Source organism: Hydra vulgaris, chromosome 13, assembly GCF_038396675.1.
Source record: "Hydra vulgaris chromosome 13, alternate assembly HydraT2T_AEP".
Classification (NCBI taxonomy): domain Eukaryota; kingdom Metazoa; phylum Cnidaria; class Hydrozoa; order Anthoathecata; family Hydridae; genus Hydra; species Hydra vulgaris.
Window position 1 is genome coordinate 43045384 of NC_088932.1, and position 17117 is coordinate 43062500.

Here is a 17117-nt window from a genome sequence, read left to right on the forward strand (position 1 = left end):
ATCTTTCAATAGTCTCTGATAGTTTGAGGACTTTTTGGCAAATTGTAACTATCTAATTTAAATGCTCTTCTAAGCAGAACACTATTTGCAATTTGGTTGACCATCATCTGCAACCAATTAGCTTATCACCTTACTAAGAGGTTCAAAGCCTTTCTTAAAGAAAATATCAATGCAAGAAACTTTTAATGGTGTTGGTGATTGTTTTTCTAATGACAGATCTTGCTCAAGGCAAAATTTAGCTAGAATCTTATGCTTTGCTTGGTGATATGTAAGGTTTTTTTATTCCATACGCTTTCAATGCTGCTGAACAAATTTGCACTTTGCGCAATCTTCTGTTTTCCTATACAAAAAATACTCCCAAACACATGATTTTCTATGAAAACGGACATCTTTAAAGTCAGACATTTTTTTAAAATCTATTTTCCTCTGTTAAATATAGTGGCGAATAATGATAAACAGTAGTTAAATAATAACTACATGTTAAATAATAACTACATATATTTAAAAAAATAGTTAAATATAGTGGCGAATAATGACAAACAGTAGTTAAATAATAACTACATGTTAAATAATAACTACATATATTTAAAAAAACAGTTACACTTTTTTTAATAAGAAATCAAGAAAATTAATTATTACTAAAAAGTGTCTTATTTTAAGCTTTCTATTTTCCTGATCTGATACTAAAAATTCTTTAGAGCTTATTAAGAGTTATATAATATAATATAAATTATTTAAATATAATTATAAATTATTTAGATTTTTATTTCTGTATATTGATTATTTTATAAGCTTTTCATAAAATATAATATAAATTATTTAAATTTTTATTTCTGTATATTGATTATTTTATAAGCTTTTCATAAAAAACCTAATGCGTTAGTTTATTTTATATATATATATGTATGTATATATATATATATATATATATATATATATATATATATATATATATATCTATGTATATATATATGTATATATATATATATGTATATATATATATATATATATATATATATATGTATATATATATATATATATATATATATATATATATATATATATATATATATATATATATATATATGTATATATATATATAAGCGTAGAGCAATTTACATATGCCTTAAGCGGTTTATACGTAAGCAGTAAGTGATTTCGGTTAAGCAACTTTTTATCATTTTTTAACTTTTAAATTAAACTATAAGCGGTAAGATAAAAGAAGTAATTAATTTTAAAAAAAGTCACATTAACTTTTGAATGACGTTTATGTAAAAATATTTGTTACAAAAGTTTGAATGACAGTTTTGATATAAGTGTCATCTAAATAATAATTTAATATATACTAATGAAAAACCTCAAATAAAATTAAAAGTTTATTTTTTCTTTTTTCAAAATCTTAGCGTTGTTGCTAAAGGGAAAACTTAATGAAAGAAGTAAATTTTACAAAAATTTATTTTAAAAAAATGTGTAAAAGTATGTATTTTCTAAAAAAGCATAAGTTTCTCTTTTTAACTACACTAGTAACAAAAATTTCACTTTTTTTCAAAAAATCAGAATTTTTTTACTAGACGACCACCTTAACTTAACTCCTTTCTGCATACTGTATCATATATGATATCAAAATTTAGATGATCTCATTTTCATTAATTAATTTTAATGCGCCATGTTATATACTGATATAAATATTTATTTTAAACTTATAATTAAGTATTAAGTTTAAGTATTAAGTTATTAGTTAAGTATTTAAACTCATAATTAAGTATTCAGGTCATTGTTATCTTATATGTGTCAATTTGTTTTTTGCAGATCCATTTATCATTAGTATGTCACATTGGATTCTTAATGACTACAGAAAATCTCTTGAAGTTTTGCTCTTATCAACTGTTAATGAGCAGGAGCTGGTTAATTATCCTGCTATTTTTAATTTCTATTTTTTTTTACAATCACATCCTATGTTGACGAAACTCTATAAAACTAAAATGAACTTTTCTGAATCTCTGCATAATATCAATTTAGAAGAACTAAAAGTTTGTGAGCGAAAACTTTTTTTTAAAACTGCTTTGTTTCATTTGGAGTCTGGTTTGCCCGATATAGCAATAGAGGTTTTATCAATGCAAGATTTAGTTTCTACAATTAATGTCAATGAAAATGATAATACTGATTTCAGTTATAAAACAGGGTCTGAAATTATCTCAACATCTCAAGTAAATAACAGCATAGATTGGAGTAAGCCTGTGGTAAATCAGGAGATGGATACCACAGACTGGAGTAAACCGGTTAATGTTATTGATGATGAAGAATATAAAGGACTTTCTCTTGATGACAGTAGTTCTGACACTGTGTCCGACAAAAGTGAAGATAATTTAAAAACTCTAGCTGTTGTAAGTAATGACAACAATAAGTCAATAAATCAAAAACAAAAGTTAAATAATAAAACTGATATTTTAGCTTTGAACTTAAAATTTATTTGTGTAATGCAATGTTTGATTGAAAGCTTAAAAGCTCTATCATCAAAATGCATGCTGGAGAATGTTAAACTTCGATCAGCTTTGAGTGAACTTCTGAATCATGAACTTGCTTTCTTGCATTTGAACTGTGATTATAATTTTGATGGATTGGAGATTGAATATAGTACAGAACAAGGTGATTTCAAAATACTGTAAATTTATATTTTTTTGCAAAAGTATTAATTATTAATTTCGTATTATATAATTCAAATACAGTACAGATAATGATGATGATGATGATGATGATGATGATGATGATGATGATGATGATGATGATGATGATGATGATGATGATGATGATGATGATGATGATGATGATGATGATGATGATGATGATGATGAAGATGATGATGATGTTGATGATGATGATGATGATGATGATGATGATGATGATGATGATGATGATGATGATGATGATGATGATGATGATGATGATGATGATGATGATGATGATGATGATGATGATGATGAATTTACTCTTTTGTTTGTGAAGTTATTTCTAGGAAATTTCCTTCCTATTTTAAAGTAATTATAGATTTTTTTATTAATGGTTTAGCTTATGTATTTCAGACAATCGATTTCTTGCTAGAAAACGAGCTTCTACTTTATATGACTTTGGTTCGTTAATTAAACTTAATAATGATTCTTCGCTTGGTGAAAAAGTTGAAGCAATTACTCTTCATTCAGAATGGCTACGTAGCAATCATAGTGTGCTTAGCAGTTTGTATGAATATTGTCTTATGGTTGGCACAGGGCATGCTGAGTTAACTGGTAAGAAAATAAAATAATTTTTTTAAGGCATTGTTGCATATATAATAAAAAGTTAAGAATAGAATATACAGCTTTCAGAATTAAGAAAAGATACTGTCAAGTTGGCAGGAAGATTGGGATTGAAGAATGCCAAACTTAATTCTGAGCGTTGGATATAATAATGATTTTGTTGCAGGATAGTTGTATAATAACCAATGCTTTATATATAATTAAATTATTTAATATTTGTTTGACCATCTTAACAATATATGTTTAAAGCTGTGTGTTTGGAATTGCTGTTATTATTACATGAAGTTGAAGACCACGGCGTTTTATCTGCCCCTCTTTCTTCAAGTATTTCAGCAGGACCCAATGCTCCTCCACTTTTATTAGCTTCAATGACCTCATTTTCATTGGTAATTAGTCCTACAATGTTTTTAAAATCCATGGCTCATGACTTGCTGCATACTGTTATTAATCTTCCTGGTCTACCAAACCCTCAAAACCCTGTCACAAGGCTTTCAGATATGGAGAGTCTGTTGTTTTCTTTATCGTCATGCGTTTACCACAGTTTATGTGGTGGAGATGAAGACAAACTTTTAGCATCTTTAAAAAAAGGAGAAACTGAACTTGTTGGAATGCAAAGTTCTGATGGTAAGAGTTTTTTTATTACTTGTTAGCTTCCTTTACTAAATAAAAATTAAGGTTTATTAGACTCTATTGTTGTGTATAGTGCTTAAGACATTTGGTTTTTAATTTGTTAAATTTTTTCCCATATTCAGTGTTTTTGTTATGAAGATCTACATATTATATACAATATAGAATACCTATAATATAGTAATACATACTATAAATAATATAGAACACGATAAATATTGGAGTAATAATTTATCTACATGTTGAGCTCTAACATCATCCAATTTTTATGATACACTTGTTAAAATGGAAGTACATAAAAATTTTCCAGTTTTATTGTTTAATTTAGAAAAATGCAATTCTAAATGATTTAAGTTGTTTTGTTTTTTATTCTAAAAAACTTTATTATTCCTTTTATGACAATTCTAGAATATTACAGTATTACAAATTAAATATTTTAAATTGAAATTGTTATATATAACTTTTTAAATAGCTGTGGAAATTTTTATACTCCTATTATACTCCTAGAACTTTCATTTAAAAAAATCACAATAGTTTAGGAGGGAGGAAAGGGTCAACTCATCACCTATCTTTGTTTTACTATAAGCAGAAGAATGTACAAATCTTTTTACAAAAATTTACTTATGATAATTTTTAAACAAGGTAACTTTTTTTTAAGAAAAGTTTTTGTCTTTGTATTAGGCTTAAAAAAACTTTAGTTACCAAACCATTTGATCATTAATTTTAATTTTTTAATAATAACCATTTTTTTAACTAGTTTTTTTGCTATAACTATTGAACTAATATAGAAAATAACGCTCTACGGACATAAAGATATATATTTACTAGACTATTCCAAAAAAATAATTTTTAAAAATTGTAGTTTACATTGATTTTCATAATTTTTTTTTTATGATTGAACTTCTCTCAATTGGCCCAAATGTTATTTTTTGCACTCTTTGCCCTTTTTTCAGATAAGATGAGGGCCTACACCCTATGTGTCTTTTAAGATGCATACCCCTTCTTTATTCTGTGATATGCTGAGAAACTATTGTAAGATAGATCTAAAATGAAAAAAAGTCATTATGAAAAGAAGTAGAGACATCACATATAAGTACTATAAATCAGTTTACCTGTTGCAGTTGTTAATGCTGTTACTGCTGTTGCTGCTATTGTTACTGCTACTAATGTCACTGTTGTTCTTATAACACAATCAAACAAATTCAGATAAAAACTTATTAAATCCTTAATTTTTAAATTAACGATTGTTTGTTAAAGTATAAATAGACAATATATAATATGAACTTTTAAAAAAGCTAAACAATGTTTCCTTCATTTTTATTATTATTTAAATAATAATATTAAATTAAATAGTTTAGTCAATAAAAAACAAAATTGACCATCTAAAATCAAAAAATATAAATTGTTAAAAAATGGAGCTCAGCTTACTTATACCTAAAAGAACAATTTCACTAATCAACTATAAGTCCTTAGTAACTATTTCCACCATTATTTAATACATCTACAAAAAATACATTATTTTCTAGTGCAGTTAAAAATACTCAAAATCTGAAAGAAAAGATACTTAAATAATAAGAAAAGACAATAAACCCAAATTAGCAAAAGCATAATAGTTATTAGTACAAACAAAACTTTGTAATGTGACCAAAAGATAAAGTTATTCTTACCTTATTTGTGACAATTTAACTTTTTTTTAAATCTATCTAATGATCAACATAGTAAATTTTAAAAACATAGTAAAAAGACATAGTAAAATCATATTTTAATAGTAGACAAAGTAAACTAATGACAGTTGGTATATAATAACAATAAAAAGTATTATAGCCTGCTGTTGCTAAAGAGTGCTGATGACTGATGGAGGAGCAATCTTTTCTTTCATTATTCTTAGTTTTTTCTTCCTTTTCTGAAAATCCTGTATGTTATAAAGGTAGGAAAAAATAGTAACAACTTGTTATCTATATACGAATAATATGTCGTTCATAAATGTGGTATCTGCATGCTAGGAGAAGAAGAGGTTTGTCAAGTTCTGTTGCTAACCTTACACTTTTTTGTTATAAGTATTTACTGAAGTTGTAACAAAAACACATCCTTGCAATTTATCAGAAATATCAAAGCTTTGGAAATGTGTTTTTTGTTTCTTCAGTGTAAAAGATAAAATCCCAATTACAAAAAGCTCTGTCTCTCCACCTATTCTGATGGAAACAGCAACTCTGTCTAATTGATAGTAGTTTTATTTGTGAACTCCTTAATAACTGTTACTTACTAACTGTTCATCAAAATGGAGACTATTAACCTTACTAACTGTTCATCAAAATGAAGAATAATTTTACAAATACTTTGCAAAAACTTGTAGAAATTATCTGTAAGAGAAGACTTTTTTTCAAGACAGACAGGAGTAAAAAGGTGAGTCATCAGCAACTTGAGCCACTTTAGATGTCATAAGGAAAAATCTCAAAAACTTTTCCAGATACACCACTTAAAGCGCGCTTATGGAGAAGACTAGCATGCAAAACTTTATTGAAAGCTTAAGGTATATCAAGAGCAATGGCCCTTGTCTCATTGTCTAATACACAACAAAATCTTTCAGTCCCAGCAGTTAGCAAGTCAGCTTTCGAGCGTATGTATCGGCGAAATGCTAATAATAGAGAAAAGACTGATCAAATGATAGTTAGAGTGGGCAGAATGTTCTCCAGAGTTTTTAAAAATTGGAGTCACTGATGCCGTTTTCCAGCAGGCAGGAAAACAAGGTTTAGTCATCTTTTATGACTAATTATGTTTTCAGTAACAGTTGGTATTTTCCATTACTTCTTATTAAAACTGGCATAACTAAAAAAATATCATTAGAAAAGCTGTTACTATAACATTATACAAAGATAACTCTTCCAAGTGATGAAAGTTTTATTCTAATTAACATACTTAAAGCAGTTCCTATCATTCCAGAAAATGCTCTAAAAGTTATATATAAAATTCCTGTATTTGTGATTAGTTATAAACAACATGTGATTAAGTTATACTCTTATTTTTTGAAAAAATTCTTCTAGAAATATATAAATACAACTAGAAATAATACTAATTAATATATGAGGTTTTAAAGATAACCCCCACCCCCACCCACCCCACCCCCATTTCATAGCGGAGAAATTTAGCGAAAATATTGCCAAAAATCGGTTTTTTTGCAAGAAGAAAAAAACATTATTTGACATAAAGAAATGAAAAAAAAGGGGGGGCTTCAATTTTTAATTTGGGTGGACCCCAAATATGCTCGATGCTGTCGAAAACTTTTATAAAGGAAAAATATTATAAGGGTTTTCTATGGGTTTGTATATTATAAAGGTTTTCTATGGGTTTATATATTATAAGGTTTTTCAATGGGTTTAGAATCTAATCACATCAACAAAGTACAATTTGCTATAAACCTTTAATGTAATAATTTTCTATAGGTTTAAAAGTTTATGAAAAACATTGGTATGTAAAATAGAATTATAAATAATATTACTTTACTTAAAATTAAAGCTAAAACTCCTCCTAATTTATTAGAAAGTGATTTTAATATGGCATAAGCAAAAAAAAAAAAATGTTTCCGCGGCATTATATGAACTAATGAATCAGCGTTAATAAAATTTTTTGGATCTAATAAAGTATTAGTAAAAAAAAATGCTATACATATATATATATATTTTTTTTAAACTTATTTGAATTTCATGCTACATTAAGCTATACAATGGTTTTATAATCGAAGATATTGTTAGCTTAGCATAGGAACAGCCGCAAATAGTCATAAAAACTAATATAAAATAGTGTCTGTTATTGGCTAACAACTTTGCTTATCTAAGTACTACAACAGGGGCTATTCTAGATCATTTTTAGCAGCGCCAACCGTATTTGGGCACCGCCCAAATTCAGAAATAGAGGACTTTCTTCTTTTATTTTTTCTTTTTGTTTTTTTAATATTTTACAAATATGGTTTTTTATGCCAAAAAACAACAAGTTTCTGGCAAGGAGAGTACTGCAGCCAAAATTATTGTCTTAGAACAGCCCCTGTACACATGTGCTGAGTTAGTGGTGACTGGATTTCAATTATTATTGCGCAATAGTCTGGGTTTTAACAATAATATTTAAACTACACAGGCCAACAAAAAAAATTTTTTTTTCTGGTGCCAAGCAAACAATTTGTTTTTTGTATAGCATTTCTCATTTTGATTTCAAATATGCAACTCTTTTTTTACCATCACGTCAAGTTGTAAAGATATTTAGGTTCAAATATTTTTTTTGTCAATAAATTTTAAGAAAAAATATTTATGTTTTCTATAATCTCTATCAAATTATGCTTCTTTTGAGACCCAGGTTGACATACTTTTGAATAACTTTTTTTTCGACAATGTTAGGGACTTTACCCTAAATACTTAAGATTTGAATCTAAATATCTTTACAACTTGACGTGATGGTAAAAAAAGAGTTACATATTTGAAATCAAAATGAAAAATGCTATACAAAAAACAAATTGTTTGCTCGGCACCAGAAAAAAATTTTTTTTTTGTTGACCTGTGTTATTAATATAAACATTGAATAAAAAATCCATAAATATCTTTTATTACAAAATATCAATGAAATGGAACTTTATCAAAATTATTATTAATACTCAAAGGGTTACTAGGAGTTAATTCATGATGTTGGATTTAGTAACCCTAATACTATTTGAATTAAAATTTAAGATAATACAAATGCAAATAAATAATATAAACTAAAAAATTTGCCTAGAATTTATATAGCATTAATTCATAATGTTGGATCTATTAACCCTACTATACTAGCAGAAAGCAACCCGTAATACGGGTTACGGTTGGTCTGTTACTTAATTTATAGTAACTGTTTTCCACAATTTAAAGTTGCAAAACCTTAACTAATACCCTGTAAGAAAAACGCCTTCAATTTAAAAAATTAAACCATCTGTAAAATTAAAATAAATTAATTTACTAATTATTTAACGTTATTTGAGTAATTTACAACCAACATAGGTCATATCAGTGTATGGCAGAACCATTTTCCTAGACATTACTAAGTTCAACACAATACGTTTTTAGTTACTGACACAAAATAATAACACTTCATCATGCCTAAAATTGACGAAAGATTAAAGCTAAATTCTTGTTATATTTTTTATAACATGAACTTTAATTAATAAGATTAATATGAAGTGAGCGTAAATTATTTATGAGTTATTAATTTTTTGGTATCCCCTTGATACATATTTCTTTAAAATAGGAAATTGTCTTTAAAATGATAAATGCACACAACTAAATAAATTTATTATAAATAACTAAGCAATTGAGTACAAATACGTTTCAAACAAAAAAAATTGATTTACAATCAAACATGTGTATAACAAATTGTAAAAAATATGTAAACTTTGATCTTTTATATTGCATTAATGCGTCGTATGACAAACCTAAAATAAAAATTGTAACAGATAAGTAGACATAAAAGAAAAACAAAACAAAACAAAAAAAACAACTGGAATACAATTTACCTGCTTTTCGGTAGCCTGTTGTCATACTTAAACTGCTGTCATGATGCAACTTGTCGGTGTTGTTTTACGGCATTATTTCACGTTGGCTTTTAGTAAACTTTAGTTAGATTTAAAAGACATAACCATAGATTTAAATCATTTTAATTAAAAAGCAAAAAAACAAATGCTTCAACGAGCCAAACTAAAAACATTAAAGATAAAAAATCAAATAGATATAAATAAATTGCATTTATATAGCTAAATAGTCTTGGCTTATAGTAAATTTTAAAAGCAGTGTTTTCAATAAATTAAACTACCAATTAATTATTTTTAACGAATAGAATGTAGCATCATATTATGATTATTAGGTAGTGAATCAATTTAACTATATTTAAGTTTAATTGGTGAAAAACAAATAAAATTTTAATTAAAAAAGACAAAAACAAACCAAATATACAACAATATATTATAAAAAGAAATTACAAATTAAAAAAAAAAATTAAAAAATTAAAAAAAATAAAAATAAGTTTTTCAGTATCTACATAGGTATAAAGACTGTTTTCCTGCAACAATGTGAAACAAAGTTTGGTCAATATGAAGGGTCTGGTGTCCCCACAATGTTCAAAGGAAAAACGTCTGTAGTTCAGAAATGACTTTTCACTTTTTTTATTTAACTTTTTATTTTTGCCAAAATTATATTTCATGTGCCTCAAGACAAATTAAATAAGACAAATTATATAAAACATAAATTTAACCATCAAGAATAAAAAAGCCAATAAAGACTAGTTATTTTACTATTTACTCTCTCCTGGACAATTTCTAAAATGTGACAACTGACTTGGACTACTGAGTGTACAGATATAAATGCTTTAACTATACTAATCACATAATTTATACTTAGTTTTTTTTTCCAACTCTCCTAAAAGAAAAAAGAAAATAAAGCTTAAGTACTTGAAGTTTTAAAATTCCAGTTACAGTACAAATAAACAAATTCCTATTAACAATTATCTAATAGCAAAAACATTGACTTATTTCAGTCTTCAATTCTGTGTCTAAACAATAAAACCACTTAAATGTATAGACGTTAAAACGTCTACTTAACTTTTTAAAAATAAATTGACTAAACTAATAAAACTAATACCTTAATTAGCTCTCTCTTGATCAACTAAAGAAAATAAATTTTAATTCAACTAACTTGATGTAAAATAATAAGAAGCTGTCTTACTGAGAATTTTAAATTTCTTCTCTATTATTGACAATATAATTTTAAGTATTACCTAAGTTCTTGGGCTTATTGTTTAAAATTATAAAAAAAAACTACTGTTTTACTTTCAACAACAATATTTAAAAAATAAAAATGAAAATAGTTATATTAAACTATAACTATTTTCGACAACCCGGTGTAATTTAACATTGATATATTTTTTTTCAAATGACAAAAATTATTAAAGTACATTATATAAACATTGAACAAATGTAGTGATAGTGGATTTAATCCAAAAATAGATGAAACCTTTAGAAAAAAGCTTACTGCTTTTAAATCTACAAAAATTTCCAACTTACATTTTTTTATCTACATTTATAATAAAATATGAATTAATGAGTTACCATTATTTAAAGTTGATCCAGAAGCAACTAAAATAAATTATCAAATAAAAAGTTTATTTATATAATCTTGACGATAATGTTGAAATAAACAATATTTATTGCTTGAAATGTTAAGTAACAAATGTAATTCAAGTATATTAAAATAAATGTACTAAGTTACCTGTTGTGGCTGGTGCAACTGAAGTTATAACTAAATAAAAAAATATTAAATAAAAAAGCTATTTTATCTATCTTATCTATTTTATCCTGATGATTATATTTAAATAAACAATATTTATTGATTCTTTTTAAAATAAATTAAAAGACATTACTATTTGCTGTAAAATAAAATAAAAGACATTACTATTTGCACCAACTGATTATGCTACCACACCTAAATGACAAAATTTATTAAAATATTTAAAACATATTCAATGCTTTAAAAGAATATTCAAAAGAAGTTTTTAAATCTACAAAATCTAAGTCCTTACTGAGTTCTACCTGTCTGTCTAAAAATAAAAATTGAGATTTATATACAATAAAATTGCTAATGCTACATTTGTACTCAAATAAAATCTAAATGATAAAACTTACTTAAGTCGCTGTCAGCTAGCCTGTCTAAAAAAAAATTTGTATTCTTATTAATCCTAATCTATAATCTATAAATAAACTTACTAATATAAACGATAAATAAACTTGAACTAATATAAACTTTAAATAAACTACTATATACTATATAAACTAATATAAACTATAAATAAACTAATATAACTATGTTACTAATATAAACTATAAGTAAACTACTATACACTATATACTTACTAAAAAGGCCTTCAGCTCCTTTTAACTGCTCTAAAAAAATGAAACAATACTTGCTTAAAATGATCTAAAAAGACTGAGTACAAAACTGAAACACTTTACTAAAAAAGAAACATTGTACTAAAAAAATTTTTTTTACCAGTCATTTTAGTTTTAACTTCTTTTAAAAAAAACAACAGAAAAATAAAAACAACGAACAACAAACAAATTTTAGTTTTTAAACAATGAACAACATCAGTTCCACTTGAAACTAAAAATTTATCAGCTCTAATTGGCTGGAGAAACTTGCTTGAAAGACCGCGTGGAGTAAAGAAACGCTTTTAAAAAAGCCTAGAAAGTTCTTCATTAAAAAAGAAAGTGAAACGACACTAACACTATTGAATTACAGTATTCATATTTAGAAGATTAGATAAATTACAGCATTCATGTTTAGATTGTACTAAAAAAACTATTTTACAAGACATTTTATTTCTAACTTCTTCTGAAAAATGAAAACAGGCTATAAAAATTAGAATAATAAAAACAACCAACAACAAAGAAACGATTATTTAAATTTTTGTTTTAAACAATGAACAACATCAACTCTTCTTGAGAATATCATTGAGTATATCATCTCTAATTCGACAGCTGACTTCACTCGAAAGACCGCATGGAAAATGTAACCGCACATAAGAAAAAGTCTAGAAACTACCTAAAAACTAAGAAATGGTGTATTTTACAGAATACAGAACCGTCATTAACAACACGAACATTAGGCATAACTATGCGCACTATTCATTAGCGTATTAATATTTAGATGAATTATGATTAAAGGTGCTAATACAAATAGAAATAGATAATGTAAACTAAATAATTTACCTAGAATATGATTAAACCTCTGAAGAGATAGGAGTGATGTTTACACTATCTAGAGTGGTGTTAATAAAGCTATCATCTCTTCAGAGGTTTAGTCATATTAAGAATATCAACTTGTTTTTCGGCGCAGCAGCCTTTTTTATGTGAGAGAGAGGGTTGTAACCACAGCAAAGAACCTTCTTTGACTTTAGTTGCTTTCTCAGTCTAAAGGAGGCAAATATCATTAAATAAAAAAGTGCTTGAGTTCATTATTTTATTTATGTATTGAAATTCTTTATTTTTAATGATGATTTATTCAGTTATCTGTTGATTTACATGAGTAAATAATTTCCTTTTATTATTTTACTTATTTTTTACTTGATTAATATTAATAGTACCTATTACAACGTATCGATACTTAATACTATTAATGCTTAATTAATACTATTAATGCTTAATTAATACTAGTAATACTTAATTAATACTATTAATGCTTAATTAATACTATTAATGCTTAATTAATACTAGTAATACTTAATTAATACTATTAATGCTTAATTAATACTATTAATGCTTAATTAATACTAGTAATACTTAATTAATACTATTAATGCTTAATTAATACTATTAATGCTTAATTAATACTAGTAATACTTAATTAATACTATTAATGCTTAATTAATACTATTAATGCTTAATTAATACTATTAATGCTTAATTAATACTATTAATGCTTAATTAATACTAGTAATTCTTAATTCATACTATTAATGCTTAATTAATACTATTAATGCTTAATTAATACTAGTTATTCTTAATTATTGTAAGTAATACTTAATTATTACTTAAATAATACTATTAATACTTAATTTTTGATCTAACAATACTTAAGCAATATATTTACTTAACTATCTGTTGTTAAATCTTTCATAAAATATTTTTAGGCAAGCTGATTCGTATGTCTCCAGGAAGTTTATTCGTTGATTTGGAACCAACTTCTGCTCCTTCACAATGGCCTGGTGTTAAATTTTTAGTAACTCTGCTTACATCGAGCAGTCGGGATCGTTCTCAGCAAATTCGCTTATTGTTATGTGAAATAAGTGTTGCTATTTATTTAAGTATGCTTGTCAGTGCATCATCACGACTTTCTTGTCAAAATCTATATCGTCTGGTAACAAATAGTTTATCTGATAAAATGTGGAATGCAGTATTTGGAGGTGGTACTAAAGTTGTGGTGCATGCCCCAGATGAAACTGATAAACCATTTTATGCTCAATCACCAAATTTTGATTTAAAAAGAGATACTACTAGGATGAGATGGAATTACAAGTTGCTAGGAAATAAGAGTTTATCTACTGCTAACATTGGTGAAGAAGAAAGAGGGCTAGTTCGACATGAACTTTTTATTTTACCAAAATCAACTCTATGTGACTATTTTCTAAGAAAGGTAGTTTTTTACACTCACTGAGTTTCTTGCATTGTGTATCATAAAAACTTCTTGCATTGTGTATCATAAAAACTTCTTGCATTGTGTATCATAAAAACCTCTTGCATTGTGTATCATAAAAACTTCTTGCATTGTGTATCATAAAAACTTCTTGCATCGTGTATCATAAAAACTGCTAATTTTTTTTGTCTGATAATTGAGTTGAATTGGATTTAAAAAATTTTATTTCGAAATTCGAAAAGCTTTATTTTCAATATATGAATACTAAAAATAAATTTAAATGCAAAATATTTTTATTAACAGGAAAAAAAATGTTTCTTGATTTGAAAACATTTTTCAAATTTTTCATTGATGTTTGTTATTAAAATAGTATTATGTAGAAGAAAATATAAAATATTGAAACAATTTTTAGAAGTTGTCTACATGTTTTCCATTTTTATTTTAGGTGCAGTTTATAATTTCATTAACATTTTAATGCATAACTTATCTGTCATCTTTAAGCGCCATCTATTGTTGAATGTCATGAAATTTCTTAGTTTTAGCAGTAAAAAGTTGAGAAATATATTTCATGACATTTAACTGTTGTAACAAAGAAAAAATTTTACTAGTTTATTTTAATTTTTTTATTACTTACTCAAATTGTATATATTTTTAATTATAATTATAAAGAAATTAAAAAAAAAAAAATCGGTTTTTTCTTTTAAGTGTAGGAGCTAGTTAACTTTGTAATTTTCCTAGTGATGATGTCATGATAAAAAAACTTGATACTTAAGTTTTGGCATGGTTAAATGGGATATAGTTTAAGAAATATTAAAGAAAAAATAAAGTATGAAAAAGCTTTTGACAGAGTGTCAAGAGGTGTAGTATAGAGTGTATTTAGGTGTTGATGAATGATTAGTAACAACTATTGTGGCTATGTATGATATAACATCAAAACAGCAATCAAAATTAAAGGTGGAAAGAATAGATCTTTTCCATTTTGTGCAAGTGGTATTTTATAGAACCATGAACACATTCAAGTTCACTTGCTAAGTAATGCATAGTTAATCTTAGATTGCTTTTAGTTAGATTTAAATGCTCCAAATGTAATACAATTAGTCTCAAGCATTAAAACCATTTAATTGTACATAATTTGCATGACTTTGGCTTCTGAGTGGCTCAGCTAAATTACTTAAAGTATGCTATCCTGTACATGGTCTTAAATACTTTTCAATTTTCACTGTATGCAGAAATCGCAATCGGAAATTTTAATCAGCCTGATTAGTTGTTTTATGTCCAATATTATACTTACTCAAATCATGGAAAGCTATTGAAGCCTCCAGAACTTTCTTAGAATTTTTAGAAAAATCTTTAACTAATTTTTAGTCAATATATAAAAAATGTTTGTTGTTTTTTAGCCACAAAGAACTTCCTTTAACTATGACTCTGAAGAGGATGAATTTTCTGATGATGAAGATAAAACAAAGGATCACGAGGAAGATGATCCATTAAAAAGTGAATCTGAAATCAAGATAAAGAGAGATTTGAAAGAACTAGAAAACAAAAAGCTAAATGAACATTGTGACAGTATGTCTTATGCATGGCTTATTATGCAGCTCGGAATTGTTAAACTTACATCTTTGAATATAAATAACTTTATCTCCATGTTAGGAATCGAAATTTTAGGTAAGAATTGTTAAGGCTTTTTGCTATAAAAGTGGTTGCTATTTTCTTATTTTGCTATGTTTATCTTTTTTTTTCAATCTTTGTTTTTTGTTTTTTTTATAATAATAAAAAAATTTTATTATTTTTTAAATTTTTTTTTATTTTAACAGATCTACCAACACAGTCACTTCTTCTTTATAATGCAACAAAGATTTTGATTCGCTGGGAACAACTGCTAACTGTTAAAATTAATGCTTCTCCAGCTTTAACTGAAAATGTAATAAGTTACCATCCACCTGTTTCTGGAGATGGTTTTCAAAGAGGCGGTGTAGCACTAAACAGGCTAAAAGTACTATTAGACCCACAAAATACCCCTTTTAGGTAGTTATATCAAAAAAAAATTTTATGAATAGTACTTTATTTTAATGTTGAATAAAGAGTTTAAAATGCTAATTATTTAGTTAGTGAACTAATATTTAATTAATGCAATTATATTGCAATAACTTTATTACTTATAGATTTAAATAACTTGTTTAACAATAAAAAGTTGGCATAATTAAGGATTTGTTAAATGTATTACATAGTAAAAGTGAATTATTAAATTTTTTAGTATCAGCTGATTTATACTAGATTATTATATTAGTTAACCTTTTTGAAGCCTAATAATTTTTTAATATGTTATAATACATAATATTTTTTTAATTATGAAATATTAAAATTATTATATATTTGTTATAGAAAGTTTTGACATTTAGACTTGTTTTATATTGTTTTTTTAGTAACAAAACAACTAAATCACAACCTGCAAAAAGATTGTGGCACAGCCTAGTTTCTCATGAACCTCTGAGAGCAATGTTTCTTCATTATGCTTTCAGTTCTGTTTCTGAAGGAGTTTGTTTGTTTTTTTGTTTTTGTTTTTTAATACATCATGTTTGGTTTTATAATTAATATATTTTTTATGAAAAATTGCATTTTATTAAAAATCTATAGTTTTGTTTAAAAAAAAAATATTTACAAATTTAATCTTTTATTACTTTTTTTTGTTTATTTTTCATTATAGGATGATGAAATTGACTATGATTCTTATTCCTGTCGTGTTTTACACAAAGATCCTGAGCCTGTTACAAATTTATGCCTAAATAAAGTATGTGTTGTACATAATAAAAAAGGGTAGTTAGGGTCATTTTTAATCTCTTTAACTTGGAACCAAAAAAAATTATGTTAATGGGATATTTAAGTTGTAACATTACTATTCAAATGCAAAATGTGCTTAAGTGTTTGATATTATTTAAGACAAAAAATTATTTTTTAAGAAATCCATTTTTATCTTTAAAAAAGCAATGAAGAGTTTAAAAGAAATTAA

At 25.6% G+C, this 17117-nt stretch overlaps 1 protein-coding gene across 2 annotated transcripts in view; it reads left to right on the top strand.

The window, feature by feature from the left end:
* Window positions 1-17117, top strand: part of LOC100210445 (dmX-like protein 1) — a 132109-nt gene that overhangs the window by 94120 nt on the left and 20872 nt on the right. For both annotated transcript variants that reach the window (XM_065816573.1, XM_065816574.1), the window contains exons 20-27: window positions 1810-2646; window positions 3081-3281; window positions 3540-3914; window positions 13608-14110; window positions 15508-15775; window positions 15925-16135; window positions 16534-16645; window positions 16815-16898. In XM_065816573.1, coding sequence (XP_065672645.1) covers window positions 1810-2646; window positions 3081-3281; window positions 3540-3914; window positions 13608-14110; window positions 15508-15775; window positions 15925-16135; window positions 16534-16645; window positions 16815-16898 — 2591 coding nt within the window. The remainder of the gene's footprint in view (window positions 1-1809; window positions 2647-3080; window positions 3282-3539; window positions 3915-13607; window positions 14111-15507; window positions 15776-15924; window positions 16136-16533; window positions 16646-16814; window positions 16899-17117) is intronic.